The following is a 15,901-nucleotide window of genomic DNA, read 5'->3' as shown; positions in this document are numbered from 1 at the left end:
ACAAACTCCTGTGTAGTCGTCCAGTAGGTGGCGGTATATGGGGAAAAACTATGATCCTCCACTAAACTAGAAGAAGAAGAAGATCTCTGCATCCGGTACGTCACGGACTAGGTCACGTGTCTTGGCCCCATAACGCGGTAGCAAGTCGCTCCTGTATGTTACCCTGCGCCACTGAGCAGTTTGTATAGGAATGAATGGGCAGCCATTTTCCAGTCTGTGGTCCATCCTTTATTATGTCCATGGTTACCCTGCGCCACTGAGCAGTTTGTATAGGAACGAATGGGCGGCCATTTTCCAGTCCGTGGTCCATCCTTTATTATGTCCATGCGCCCAACTAGTTTTCGAGCCAATGTTCTATTCCCTAGCGTCGCCGTCCCGGGTCCCGTAGAAACCTCCATATCTACCCCTCACCGCTGGATGTCGCACTCTTTTGTTTGTGAGAAACAATTACGAGAATGGACGATGAGAGACTGGTCGTCGAGGTGGAAAAATATGTCGAATTGTATGACCAAAGTTCCCGTCATTACAAAGACGACTCCAAAAAGGACATTGCCTGGCGAGCCATAGCTCTGGAGATTGGATCTTCAGGTGAGAAATCAACAATGGTGGACTAAGTACCCAAACCATTAACCATAATGGGAAATAGACGAAATCAAGTCACATATTATCACACCATGTAGGTAGAAACCAGGGGCCGTATTCACAAAGCATTTTATCTTACCGCTAGGAGTGCTCTTAACTCGCGCTAAAACATTTTACGTAGGAGTTTTTTCTTAAAAGTTATTCACAAAGCCGCTGAGACCTACTCTTACTAAGGATAAATCACAAAGAGTGAACTAAGAGTGACGCGCCGTTGCTATGGATTACGTCAATTCTCGTGCACGAGTTTAGAAGCGGTCAGTTCGGTGATTGGTTGTTCAGACGAGCCCACTGAATCACCGAAAAACAAGGAAATAGCCTAGGCTAGAAATTAATTCCGAAATGAAGTAGTTATAGTGCAGTTAGCAGAATACACGCATGATGACAATTTTGTGCAGACCACGATAATGACGTTGTAGCCTGCACGTTCAAGAGAGAGAGAAAGCAAACAATAAAAATACGTAAAATCTAAAAGAAAATAAATGTTACAGAGAACTACCCAAGTGTTGACTGATTTGTGCCAAGGTGTTTACCTAAAATGTGTTTTCAAAGTGATCCCTAAATGCCAGTCCACTCGGTTCCACACGGCCAAATTCCTTGTAATGTTGATCGCCATCATCATCATCATCATCATCATCATCATCATCGTCTGGCTGTGGAATGTTCCTCCGCTTGCAAAGGTTGTGTAGAATGGCACATACAGTGATTACTGTGCTTGCCCTCTCTGGGGTGAGGCGTATTTCGCCGTGGAGGACATGAAACCGACGTTTCATCTGCCCAATTCCTCTCTCCACAACATTTCGTGTATGTTTGTGTGCTCGCAAAGAGCCAATACGATGTGTTTTACGCATAGGACTAAGCGTAATCTGCGTAATCACTTACATGTTACACTTTAACTGTGCTCCCGGTTGTGGATTGAGGTAGGGTGTGTCTAGAGCCACGTCTTGCATGGATAGTCACTGTCACCCAGCAAGTGACACCCAACTCCTACATCTCAAAAAGCTGCCTCAGACCGCTCACCATTAAAATGCGCGAATCAAACTGAAGATCCAGGCCACTTTGCAACAACATCCAGTAGGCTATGTTAAAATTTGCATCAAAAACAACCTGCGTGTTGATGGAATGCACTTTCTTCCTATTGACGAACACGTCCTCGTCTTTTGATGGCGATATTATTTTTATTTTTTATAAATTATATATATTTTCTTATAATTTATAATTTTTATAACATTTTATTTCGGGACTAATCGGATTATTCCTGTTAGTCGGGGATGTTATTGCATTGCGATTAACTCCACAACAAGTTTAATACCCTAACATTTCGTCTCGCAGGCATTTACGATTCTTTGTGAATAGGTCTTACTGAGTTAGGAGTCCTCTTGAGGACTTTTAAGCTCTCCTAGACTTAGGTGCTACTTTTAGGCCTAAAATACTTTGTGAATTGCTCTTAGTGAAAAAAGTTAGGAGTCCTAAATTTAAGAGTGACACGCCCATTATTTTTAGGAGTTACTCCTAAATTCGCCAGTTAGGACCTACTTTTAGCCCTAAAATCCTTTGTGAATACGGCCCCAGATTACTTGTAATATATATATTTTTATTTAAGGCAAGGCAACTTCATTTATTTAGCACTTTGCATACATGAAGCAGACTCAAAGTGCTTCACATCGAAATAGAATAAATACAATAAAATAGATAGGCTAAGTAAAAGAAAACACAGGCAAAGTTAAAAAATGCATTGTCATGTATTAACTGTCTCTCTGGGTTTAAGGAAAAATAACATTAAGTGTCTCGAACACTCAAATAAAATAGACTGGCTACTGAGTCCAGCACAGCAATAACATCACTGTATTTATCCCGAGGGATGAAATATATATATATATATATGCAAAAGAGTATTTATACCAGAGAGGGATAGTAACTAAATTATAGGTCATCATGACTAGGCCATACGGTTCTGCCATTGCACACTTCCTAGCGGGGAATTGAAATATTGGCGGTGCCTCTCAGGATCTGCACGGAGCTCCTGAACCAGATTGTGGTATACACCCTGTTCTTGTCTCCGTTCATTGATGGGGTGCACCCAAACCCTTCGTCTTCTCCTTGCCCGCCTACGGCGCAGCAGAAGAAGGGCAGCCACCCTCTGTTTGGCAACAATTGTTCTGTTGAAATAAAAAAAACTCAATAAAATGTAAAATAGCTTGTGTTCAATTAAAATGGATAACTACTGGCTGCATACATGTAAATGTGTGGCTATGTTAAGGCTATATTGATGGTTAGATAGATAGCTACTTTATTGGTCACAATGGGGACCAATAAAGCCATCCAGTAGCTCAATACAATAAATACACACACTAACAATTGGCCTTAAAAGGTGACTGCACTATATACTAAAAAGGCTTAATTTAAGGTCCTGCACTTATGGAGATTGTTGATGCAGTAGATGAATAATTGCACAATATAAAATAAATGAGAAATGACAGTAAATAAAACGATAAAGTGCCCTACAAACTAAGTTGGTACATGCTTGAAAACATACTTTCACTGCGCAGATGATACATTTTTCAAATTATTCAGCCAAAAAAGATGGATAATAAATAAACTAGGCTACAATAGGCTACTCACCCATGGCGTTTCGTCCCTTTGTTGCGGTTGATTGACAGGTGACTTCCGGATTTTACACTGCAGCGCGACCGTCGCGCCGCGTCCAGTTGGTGCTAGGGGCAGCTTTTGACGCGCGTGAAATACGCCGATGTGTTTAGGCCTTTATGCGTCGACGCGTAGCAAAACGCGTCCTCCCTATTTTTGATACGCAACGCGCCGATCCATGCAATACTATGCGTTGTCGGTGGGGGCGATACTGCAAATATTGTACATTATTTCAACTATAGGTTACATTACAGAAGAAAATTTGAGAGGATGAGGGAACGTGATAAGAATGACATTCACGTTTCTTTTACTAATTAGGCTTACCTGTGCCAATTTATGCGAACCCTTCCACAGGGGCAAAGTGCTATTATGACGCGCGATATCAAACAGCTGATGCGCGACATCAAACCGCTGATGCGGGATTATGAGCCATTTTAATGATCTTCTTGTCACCTGATATTCGTTCTATTACTGGCCTTATTTGTTTTAGTGTTAGCCTATTTGAATTAATTACGTAATGTTTTGTTTTCACGTTCTGTGTGAAACATAAGCGTTCATGTTCTGTGTGAAACAAGTTCAGTAGCCTCTTTGAGTGAATGAAATTTGAAAGCGTGAGTGTGTAGTGAATGAAAAATGTGTGCGTGTATGGTGGGTCAGTTTCTGTATTTGATGAATAAACCCCTTTTCTCTAATAATGTTTCCTACCATATAATTTCTGTGGACATTATGCGCTATAGCTTTGGCTATAGGCCTACACTTAAATAATTAATTAATCTGTCAATGCAGTAGCTCGTATAAACATTTTATATTGATATGAATTAATGAGTACTATGACGTAAACCAAATTAGTTAACTTGTGTAATGTGATAACTAATGAATCAAAAGTCTTGCTTCCAAGTGACCAATGTATATACATTTATTGGTCAGTGCGCATACCCAATCGTAGCACATTGTACTGGTGGGGAAACACGCCAGCATCTGACAAAAAATAATCTGCCAGCTGCTCCCTGACAAGGGCCGGTTTTTGTCGGGAAGATATCGGATGACTCGCGAAAGGAGATCATCAAACTTTGGCGCCGACATCCGAAAATACTGGAAATGCCTCTCCTCGTCCAGGCTTCGCATTGGAAGCACCAGAGAAACTAATTCCCCATCCTGATCTCGTGTGGTATTTAAAGGGCGCACATACCACCGCCTATCTCTGCGCTTCCTGCGTTGCTGCCGCCAATGTAAAAGGGCCAATAAAATGCACTCTTCTTCCGTAACTATTTTGATCGGAAATTCACCCGCAACCTCACCCGCGAAAACACCGGTGACTCTGCTGCCACCCGTGGCGTGAGTGCCGTATTGCATGTCATGCATACGGTACGGCCACACCAAACGCGTTACTCGCGTTGGATAACGCGCGCACCTAACCTGACGCTTGATCATTGTGTCACAAAAATGGTTCAACGTGCCTAACGCGCCTGTGGCTGCGCGGTGCCATGCCGTAATTCCGACGCCTCATTGTTCCGACGTCTCAATGGTCCGAAATATTTCGACATGCCACTATGCCGACGGTTCGATGTTTCCGAATAGGCCAAGGCGTAATCCCACATGTGTGATTATGAAACCAAAAAGAAGACGATGTAGGCTTAGTTCCAGCAGTGCACTTCACCAAGCCAGACTGTTGCTGTGGGCTTGAACGGTCACAAGAGGTGAATTTATGAAGCGCACGTTATACAAGGACTAATACTTTTCCTGTAAATAAGTCAAACGGTGAGTGAAAAACAAATATTTTTTTTATCTTTAGTAGCTGTGTGTGGGCTGTGTTTACTGTGTTTTCAGTGTGCTTTTAGCCTAAATAATTTCGCTGGTATTGATTTAGTCAAACTTATACCTCATAGCCTACCGTGTACTTAGTCAAGTGTGTGTGTGTGTGTGTGTGTTAAATTAGTTTCACTTTGAAGTTCTCCTGAAAACGATTGACAGTCACAGACACAAACACAACAATACACACACACACACACACACACACACACACACACACACACACACACACACACACACACACATTCCTATTGGTCCAGACCGGCCTCTCCCTCTCCCTCTACCTCTTGTTCGCAGGTTTCCTGGTCAGTGCGTCTGATGCTGGAGTCGGAGTCACGTCTCTGTGGATAATCTCATCGAGCTGTTCTTCTGAATACATCGATATGAAGGCGCTAACGGGGCTGCTGCTGTTGGTCTTTGGTCACGGTGTGTCCTCAGGTAAGACTGAAGACAGTTTTTTACTTTTCAATACTGTCTTTCCAAAAGGTTGGTTCATGGTCCCTGAAGAGACATTGTTACATTCCCTAATTTTGTTGAAAATCATTTGATTATCCTCTGTAAAGAGGATAATCCACAACATGATTCAGCTTTTCCTGTAAGTATTTAAACTAATGTAAGAACATTTATTCTGGGTTCAACTGTGAAAACGAAACCAGTCTATTATCAGAACCAAACATTAAACTTCAGTTAGAAAGGAATCCGATGTGTACTTTAAATCTACTTTTAATCCAAAATATTATATTAACACTCAAAGTTATTTTATTTTTAACTTGTCAATGTTCTTGGAGAATCATCATGCACGCGCACACACGCACATTCACACGCAGACACACAATAATATAATTATTATTGTGTTTATCATTGCTATTATTATCATTGCTATCAATATATTGTTATGAAATTCAATAATTATATTATTATATTATATTATATGAATTATTATCATTCCAATGATGGCAATGTGAAGATAGTTAAAATGCCGTAATCTAATACAGAAATTCACAAATATACTTGTAATAGTAAACATTGTAATAATTATTTAAATAATAGATTATTATTCATGTCAGCAGTAATGATTAAGAGGCAGCAGGTTGTGTTCGGTTGAATGTCTGGTCAGCCAGTGCTGTGTAGGCTACAGTCAGTGAGATGTTTGGAGGTCAATAATGCCGCGTTTCCACTGCAGGGTGCGGAACGGATCGGATCGCAAAGGTGCGGTAGGGAGGGGGCGATATATCCCAGCTCAGTTCCGAGGTCGCATTTCCACCGCCGACAGTACCCTTTGTGGTAGGCCGGATGTCGATCGCCGCGGCAGCTACGTAAACATCGTAAACAACGTCTTCCTCCCCAAGAATGCAGACGAACGTCTCCACCTCCTTGTTCGCCCAAGCAAGCGTTTTACGCGACATGTTAATTGTAAAGAATAATACCTCGAGGCTACTGTTTGTTTGTTTTTATCCCTGCGTCACACGGAAGGGATGATTCTGTCGAACAATCAAAGGAGGGGGTGTGTAGCTATAATTTCCCGGGACCCTTTCAGGCGTCTCTTCTCGTTTTCAGTACCCCAACGGAGGAGTCCTGAAAACGAGGCCAAAACGGGTACGGCTAAGTCCGGGTCACGCCCACTTTTGGCGGTGGAAACGCGACCCGATCCGCACTTTTGCGATCCGATCCGTTCCGCACCCTGCAGTGGAAACGCGCCATAAGATCAAACTGAAGGTTCCTACATTACGGCCAGTCAGGTGCCGGAGCCATGTGATAGGTGATCACAGTGAACTTTATTTTCTTTCACAACCGTTTTTTAATTTAAATGTATCAAATCCTGCTACTACTCCCAGAAGGTTAGAGACACACTCGTCACGGTCACGTGACGAGCTGTGAGGGGCTGAGCGTTAGTTATGTAAGGAATAATCACCGAGAGGCCGGGCAATAAACAGTTTGATATGCCCGGCTCGTGGACGGCTTACCTTCCGCGAGCCGGGCATATCAAACTGTTTATTGCCCGGCCTTGGGGTGATTATTCAGTTTATTCTACTTCGCGCCGGCCAACATAATAAAACAATTCAAATACTTTAATAATTAGCCTTTTTCTTATTCGTATTGCATGCTTATTAAATGTATACTCTGTTTAAGTTCATCTCCCTCGAAAAGTAGTTCCCTTTAGAACTACGGTGAATAACGTTAGCTCAGCTGTAGGTAACTCGTTTCTATAGCAACCACACAAGGCTGGATCTGATCACTAGTTTAATAACGTAGCTGCTACATTCGTATCAAGTCAGCTTTAATGACGATCGATTAAACATGCACTCCTTGGTTTATTTTTACTATGGACCTCATGTTGGAAATGTATGTGATAGAAAACCATGCAAGCAGCATATTGATCTGCTGTGCTCAGTCAGCAGCAAGTAGAACCGACAAGTCAGCGGGCAATATGCCGGATTAATGCACCCCTCCCAGCCAATCAGAATCGAGCATTCTTAAATTAAGTAGAATAATGGAAACTATGCAATATTAAATGAAACGGAACCCCCCTTTATAGGCCTATATAGGCCTACAACAACTATGGCGACCCGAAATGGCGTATTTGTGTGTGATACTGCCAAGTCCAAAAAAGATTGAAGACGCCAATCTCTGAGACTTTTTTGTTTAACGTAAAGTAGAGTCTCTGATGAGGCTACTTCGCCTACAGCTCTTCTAACGGTGAGTAGGCTAGGAACGGAGGTTTGTGTGTGTGAGCAGTCAGTCAGCACCCGCCGTGTGTGTGTGTGTGTGCGTGTGTGTGTGTGTGCGCGCAGTAAATAAGCACCCGCCGTGGTGTGTGTGTAAAACCGAGGGGGTAAAATCCCCTGTTCGTCACGGCTTTCTTGGTTCAATGGAGAAGGTGGGGCGTCGCACGGAGTCTAGACCTCTTTAGAATATTTTGCATATTCCCAAATGTTTTATTTTTTTATGAATGAAGAAGCCTGCATGCAAGAATGAGTTCACGTCTGAGTAGGCTACAAATGCGATCAACTATTTACGAGTGCAAAAACTCCAACATATTCTTTATTTTGCTGACCACTTTTGGGTTAGGGACGGGTTAGGCCTCGTTTCCACATAGGTACATTCTCGTATGCGATCCAGCCGTCTCCGACCGAAAGTCCATTCATTCCTATGTGATTCTCCGTAATGTCCGTTTTTCCTCCGAGACTCCTCCCCTCCGTAAAATTTCTGTCCGGTATGTCCGTAATATATGTTCAAAAAATGTAACTTTCGCCGTCGTTTTACGGAGATACCGTATGAAAGTTTTTATGTTTTTAACAAAACTTGTAAGTACCTGGCAGGCCAAACTCCTCACCGATCTCTTTCCAAGCCTGGTTGGTTTTGTTTTTATCTCTGTGTATGTCGATCCTCATGTTCCAAAGTACCGGTCTCCTAAAAACGGTCATTATCATACGCTCCCCCATCTTTTGTCCGTAAATAAATTCATGTTCGTACGTAAAACACTAGCGACTCCTTCCGTAAATTTACGGAAGCACGGATACGAAAAACATACGTATGCGTAAACGAGGCGTAGGGTTTTTTATCCCGACAAAAGCCTCGTAAGGACAGTTCCTCTGTGTCTCTCTCGTAGATCGCACCATCTTTCAACGTCTTTGTTTAATACGACTGCATCACCGTCTCTCACATGATCAGCAGCTCGCGGATATTACTTTCTCTCCAGTTAGAACGGATCATGATGATATCACTGCAATGAAGCAACACCTCTACCCAACGTGATCAGGCATGACATTTATGTGATTAGGGCATACCAGGGGCGATACTAGGGTCAGAGCTTTAGGGGTGCTGAGCACCCAATGAGCCCCACTGCCACCACCCACCTTTTTTTTCGCACAAAAACAAAAATTATGTCTATTGAAAAATAACTTTTTTTTTGGAGCCCTTTCCAGAACACCAGCTTATTGTGACAGTTCACACAGACAGCCCCCTGTAACGAACACAAAACCTTCTTCACTCAGCTGGTTTTCCTGACCGTTAACTACATGTGCCTCCTTTTGTATCAACAGTCATTCGTTTTGATTAGATTAAACTTTATTGTCATTGAACTAAGTAACAGGTACTTGGACAACAAAATGCAAGTCATCTTCTGTAAATTATTTACAAATGGAAATCTCTAATCTACTTTGTTGCACACCTGTCTGAACTTTTATAAACCAATATAAGTCATCAATAATTATTAATAAAAGGAGCTTCCCATCAAGAGCAAAAAAAAAAAAAAAGGAGGTAAACCCAAAAAAGTCCAAAGATCTTGAAAATACTTAGAAATTAAAGATATAAAAAAGGAAAAGAGGGATATCTTTGATAGTACTTCCCCTGAATCCCCATTTGGCTCTTCCAAGTATGCAGGTAATACACTCTATTTTGGGAGAGTTATTCTATGTCACCGCATTTTGAGGGTGGCAAAACTGTCGATGAAGTACCTGGCAGGCCAAACTCCTCACCGATCTCTTTCCAAGCCTGGTTGGTTTTGTTTTTATCTCTGTATATATCGATCCTCATGTTCCAAAGTACCGGTCTCCTAAAAACGGCCATTATCATACGCTCCCCCATCTTTTGTCCGTAAATAAATTCATGTTCGTACGTAAACCACTAGCGACTCCTTCTGTAAATTTACGGAAGCACGGATACGAAAAACATACGTATGCGTAAACGAGGCGTAGGGTTTTTTATCCCGACAAAAGCCTCGTAAGGACAGTTCCTCTGTGTCTCTCTCGTAGATCGCACCATCTTTCAACGTCTTTGTTTAATACGACTGCATCACCGTCTCTCACATGATCAGCAGCTCGCGGATATTACTTTCTCTCCGGTTAGAACTGATCATGATGATATTGCTGCGTTGTCTCTGTGGAGACAGTGCAGCAACACCTCTACCCAACGTGATCAGGCATGACATTTATGTGATTAGGGCATACCAGGGGCGATACTAGGGTCAGAGCTTTAGGGGTGCTGAGCACCCAATGAGCCCCACTGCCACCACCCACCTTTTTTTTCGCACAAAAACAAAAATTATGTCTATTGAAAAATAACTTTTTTTTTGGAGCCCTTTCCAGAACACCAGCTTATTGTGACAGTTCACACAGACAGCCCCCTGTAACGAACACAAAACCTTCTTCACTCAGCTGGTTTTCCTGACCGTTAACTACATGTGCCTCCTTTTGTATCAACAGTCATTCGTTTTGATTAGATTAAACTTTATTGTCATTGAACTAAGTAACAGGTACTTGGACAACAAAATGCAAGTCATCTTCTGTAAATTATTTACAAATGGAAATCTCTAATCTACTTTGTTGCACACCTGTCTGAACTTTTATAAACCAATATAAGTCATCAATAATTATTAATAAAAGGAGCTTCCCATCAAGAGCAAAAAAAAAAAAAAAGGAGGTAAACCCAAAAAAGTCCAAAGATCTTGAAAATACTTAGAAATTAAAGATATAAAAAAGGAAAAGAGGGATATCTTTGATAGTACTTCCCCTGAATCCCAATTTGGCTCTTCCAAGTATGCAGGTAATACACTCTACTTTGGGAGAGTTATTCTATGTCACCGCACTTTGAGGGTGGCAAACCTGTCGATGACCCTTTGGTGTTCAATTCTTTCGAGCAACTCCTCCTTCTCAATGGACATCACAGCTAGGTGCTGGAGTCTGCTTTGGCCTGTGGTCCTCCTGAGCCACGTATGGAGCTGACGCAAGGCACTAAAAGACCGCTCACATGTACAGCTGCTAAATGGTATTGTCAAGGCAACCTGCATAACGGCTTTCAGTGAAGGGAACATTTCAGAATCTAGGAGTTTGTACACTGCTAGCAGGTCCTGAACTGTACCAGCCTCACTCTTGCGCTTCAGAAAGTTTTTTGCAACTATCACTTCCTCTGACTTAAGTTCAATATGGTAATGCAGAGCCAGTGCTGTCAGATAAGGCTCAGACAAGAAGTGGCCTGGGGTTGGACTGTGTTACCAGGCTGGCCTTGCAGCGGTGGAAGGATTGGAGGCAGTGCGACCGATGTTAGCAAGGCCGTTGGCAGGAATTTATTCAGGTACAAAAAATATCCATCAGGAGGCAAAAAATGAAAAATGAATAAACAAAAAAACCGAAATCAATAATTCAAAATAACTTTCAATGATCTAAACTTTCAATTATCTAAAAACAACCGTCCTCCCCTTGGCACTAATTAAGCCCTTGGCTGGTCTAAGGGCCAGCAGTCGGTTGCACCAGCAGAACGTAAAGCCGATCATTAGTTCGGGTGTAAAGTCTGCCACCCGAACTTATGATGAAATTTATAAAAAACAAGCAAAGGAGCAGGCAAAAGGCTGGGATATGGTGGGGATTGGTCACGTTGACGTGACATGTGGGAGGGTGGAGGGGGTTCAAAAAAAGTCTCAATCACTCTTCGACGCGCATGAAAACCAGCCGCGTAGTTATGAGGGAGGCCGTCCTCACACCGATCTTCCTCGTCGTCATCGTCCTCAGCGTCCTCCGGTTCAAGCAATGCCACCCCAGCCTTAGCTGCAATGTTGTGCAACATAGCCGTCACGCATATCACGGCGCATGACTTGGCCGGCGAAAACTGGAGCCCTCCGCCTGACTTGTGAAGGCATCTAAAGTGCAACTTCCACCTCCCGATCGTGCGCTCAACGATTCACCGGGCCAGACGGTGGGCTTCGTTGTATTCCTCATCATGGACGTCTCCCGGGTTATTCACAGGTGTGAAGAGGAATTATTTCAGGGGGGGAAATGCCGTGAAACGCACAGTGCATTCAGGATTAGGACTGATAGGCTATATGTCGCTTTAAGCCTAATCAATTGTGTTTTAATGTCTTTAGCATTCATATAATTGCAGTCTATTTTTTTCGTAGGCTACTCTGCTGTTGTCCTTGATGGGGATATATTTTAACCCTTTTTAACACAATTTTCCTGCGACATTCCTGCGTCTCCCCCTCCTACGGAGCCCATTTCAGCACCGTGTCAGTAGACAGTTACAATCCTACGACGTCGTGAGTGCAGCGAATGCGCGTTCACGTTAAGAGGAGTTTCGGGAAACGCGACAAAGAAATTATCGATGGATCGCAAGATCCATCGGGAGAATGATCGTACGAGCGAAGATCCATCGTTATCGGGAAACGGGGCCCTGGTCAGTAGCGCAATGGTATTCAGAAACGGCAAAATACCGTTTGCGCCAGAACACGCCTCCTCCTTCCGCCGAACCGCCCCTTGGGGCGCATGATCAATCCCTAATTTACCGGCGAGTGGCGGTGGTGGGAAAAGAACGCTCTGTGCCAGTTGTAAACTAGCAACGACACATGCGCCAGACAGTGACAAGTCACTTGCGCCGGATGCAAGATAGGGCCTTGAATCCGTGTAAGGCGAGGAGTTATCTTTCACATATCTCATACCATGTGTGTTATAAATGGCCTATATATATATAGACCTGGTGTGTGTGTGTGTGTGTGTGTGTGTGTGTGTGTGTGTGTGTGTGTGTGTGTGTGTGTGTGTGTGTGTGTGTGTGTGTGTGTGTGTGTGTGTGTGTGTGTGTGTGTGTGTGTGTGTGTGTGTGTGTGTGTGTGCAGTCAGACAGCACCCGTTGTGGTTTGTGTGTGTGTTGTGTGAAGTGTTTTAAGAATGGTTGGCTGCTTTTTTAGGTGCGCACTACTGCCCTCTCCAGCATAGGCCTTTCTACCCTGCCAAGCCGGGTCGGTCGAGGCATGGCACGCCCGGCGATTTCACCGTCTTATCTCAAGTTTCCTGTGTAAAACCGAGGCGGTAAAATCCCCCGTTCGTCACGGCGCGGGCTTTCTTGGTTCAAGGGAGAATGCGGGGCTGCGCACGGAGTCTATCTCTTTAGAATAATTAGCATATTCCCAAATGTTTTATATTTTTATGAATGAAGACGCCCGCATGCAAGAATGAGTTCACGTCTGTGTAGGCTACAAATGCGATTAACTCTTTACAAGTGCAAAAACGCCAACGTATTCTTTATTTTGCTGACCTCTTTTGGGTTAGGGACGGGTTAGGGTTTTTCATCCCGACGAAAGCCTCGTAAGGACAGTTCCTCTGCGTCTCTCTCGTAAATCGCACCATCTTTCAACGTCTTTGTTTAATATGGCTGTATCACCTTCTCTCACATGATCAGCAGCTCGCCTATTTGACTTTCTAACTGATCATGATGATATCACTGCAATGAAGCAACACATGATCAGGCTTGACATTTATGTGATTAGGGCATACACTTGTTTATATGTACGTCTTTTAAGAGTCATCTAGTGCTTGTTAAGCATATGACTAAGCCAGCTGACGGACCTGCGTCGCAGTTCCAGATGCACTTTCATCAATCAATTCCTTGAACTAGCCTTTGATAATGTTCTGGCCCGCCACCTACTGGCTGGAAAAAATATTGTCCCGAGGCCAAACTTAGTTGCCGTCCCCTTGTCTAGACTAGAGGGATGGACATTAATCGCATATCTGTCTGTCTGTCTGTCTGTCTCCAGTGATACACAGTAGTAACCTGTCTGTCTGTGTACAGTGTAGGGCTGTCAACGAATATTCGAAGTTCGAATATTCGTTCGAAATGTATCCAAAAACGCGAATTCGAACGTGAAAATTAATATTTGAATGTGAAAAAACACTCCCGCGGTACAAGCGCCTCTATCTGCTTTGTGAATGAGCCTCTGTCTGTTCGCGATGTCCCTCATAATATTCAAATGTGAAAAAACACTCCCGCGGTACAAGTGTAACAGACTAGTATTGTGAAGAGCGAATGTATTTTATCCCCTCGGGGTTTCCGTACTTGGATATAGGTATTCCAGCTCTCACGCTGTGACTGGGTGACTTCTGATAGGTACTAAGTAAACGAGACTATTTTCCCTTCCACGCTTGTGTCATTCTTGTCATATAAATATCTAAGTGCCAACGCTCGGTTACACAAGCGCCTATCTGCTTTGTGAGTGAGCCTCTGTCTGTTCGCGATGTCCCTCATAATATTCGAATGTGAAAAAACACTCCCGCGGTACAAGCGCCTAACTGCTTTGTGAATGAGCCTCCGTCTGTTCGCGATGTCCCTCGTTTTAAAGTAAGGAAATGCCCAGCAGGAAGCCGCCGCCCTATATATAGGATATATATATATCCCACTAATTTGAACCATGGTTTTGTCGCATTATTGACATATTGACGGCAACTGCGTAAAATAGGCAACCAGATATTCGAATAGTTCGAATTCGTGATTTTTTTCCAAACGAACATTCGAATGTCATTTTTGAGCAATTTTGACAGCCCTAGTACAGTGATGTACCGTATTAACCTGTCTGTCTGTCTCTCTGTCTACAGTGATGTACTGTAATAACCTGTCTGTCTGTCTGTCTACAGTGATGTACCATATTAACCTGTCTGTCTGTGTCTACAGTGATGTACCGTATTAACCTGTCTGTCTGTCTACAGTGATGTACCGTATTAACCTGTCTGTCTGTCTGTCTACAGTGATGTACCATATTAACCTGTCTGTCTGTCTACAGTGATGTACCGTATTAACCTGTTTGTCTGTCTGTCTGTCTATGTACCATATTAACCTGTCTGTCTATCTACAGTGATGTACCGTATTAACCTGTCTGTCTGTCTACAGTGATGTCCCGTATTAACCTGTCTGTCTGTCTACAGTGATGTACCGTATTAACCTGTCTGTCTGTCTGTCTACAGTGATGTACCGTATTAACCTGTCTGTCTGTCTGTCTACAGTGATGTACCGTATTAACCTGTCTCTCTGTCTGTCTACAGTGATGTACCGTATTAACCTGTCTGTCTGTCTGCAGTGCTTCACTCTATGCAGTATTTCTACACGGGGTCGTCTGGACTCTCAACCTTCCCAGAGTTTGTTGCTGTTGGGATGGTGGATGGAGTTCAGTTTGAGTACTATGACAGCAACACCCAGAGAACAGTCCTCAAACAGGACTGGATGGAGCGGTACACCATCAGAGATGACCCCGACTACCTGGAGAGGAACACTGGAATCTATCTGGGTACCCAGCAGTGGTTCAAAGCCGACATTGGGACTCTGAAGAAGCGCTTTAACCAGACAGGAGGTAAGTTTATATCTACTGTCTGACCTGTCTGAGATATCCATCATTTAACCCCAGAATAAAGTTTTACCATACTCCTAAACACACACACACACACACACACACACACACACTGACACACTGACACACTGACACACACAGACACCACACACGGTGTGTGTGGTGTCTGTGTGTGTGTGTGTGTGTGTTGGAAAGTTCAGTGATTGAAACAAATAAAAGCCCAGGCTATTGAAGTGTCACGGTACCACTGTCATGCACCTATGGTGGACCGGGTTGAATTCACTGCGGGTCTCTCTTCTTATATCCATCTTACCAAAGATATTTTATTACTGTCCTTCTCAACACTCTTATCTCACTTAAAGGCTAGCAGAACAAAACAGCAATATCGATGAGATGCGCTCTGCATAGAGAAGAAAGAATACCGACGTTGAATTTGCATCATTTTGCAACAGATTATTCTAAATCTGCCCATATATGGACACGTCAGAATGTTGCGGTTTCCACTGGCTACAACGTTGCATCTGTGGCTGCTAGTAATGCCACTGTCACATTAAATTTGTACCGGGTGCCAAATTTGTACCGGGCGCGTCATCCATACGTAATCCATTCCAAACCTGCCTGGCAACAGATGATCGCGATCGTCCGTTGCCTGGCAACGGACGATCGCGTCGAATGACGTGAAAGGTTCCCGAACATTCGCGAACC

The 15,901-nt window shown here is 43.4% G+C and overlaps 1 protein-coding gene across 2 annotated transcripts in view; it reads left to right on the top strand.

Annotated features, from left to right (window-relative positions):
* Positions 1-5,384: 5,384 nt before the first annotated feature.
* Positions 5,385-15,901, top strand: part of LOC130375623 (major histocompatibility complex class I-related gene protein-like) — a 37,988-nt gene continuing 27,471 nt past the window's right edge. For both annotated transcript variants that reach the window (XM_056582664.1, XM_056582663.1), the window contains exons 1-2: positions 5,385-5,532; positions 14,930-15,199. In XM_056582664.1, coding sequence (XP_056438639.1) covers positions 5,478-5,532; positions 14,930-15,199 — 325 coding nt within the window. In that variant the 5' untranslated portion in view covers positions 5,385-5,477. The remainder of the gene's footprint in view (positions 5,533-14,929; positions 15,200-15,901) is intronic.

Source organism: Gadus chalcogrammus, chromosome 22, assembly GCF_026213295.1.
Source record: "Gadus chalcogrammus isolate NIFS_2021 chromosome 22, NIFS_Gcha_1.0, whole genome shotgun sequence".
Lineage (NCBI taxonomy): Eukaryota > Metazoa > Chordata > Actinopteri > Gadiformes > Gadidae > Gadus > Gadus chalcogrammus.
Note: the sequence above shows the minus strand (reverse complement) of the source record. Positions and strands in the feature narration are given on the sequence as shown.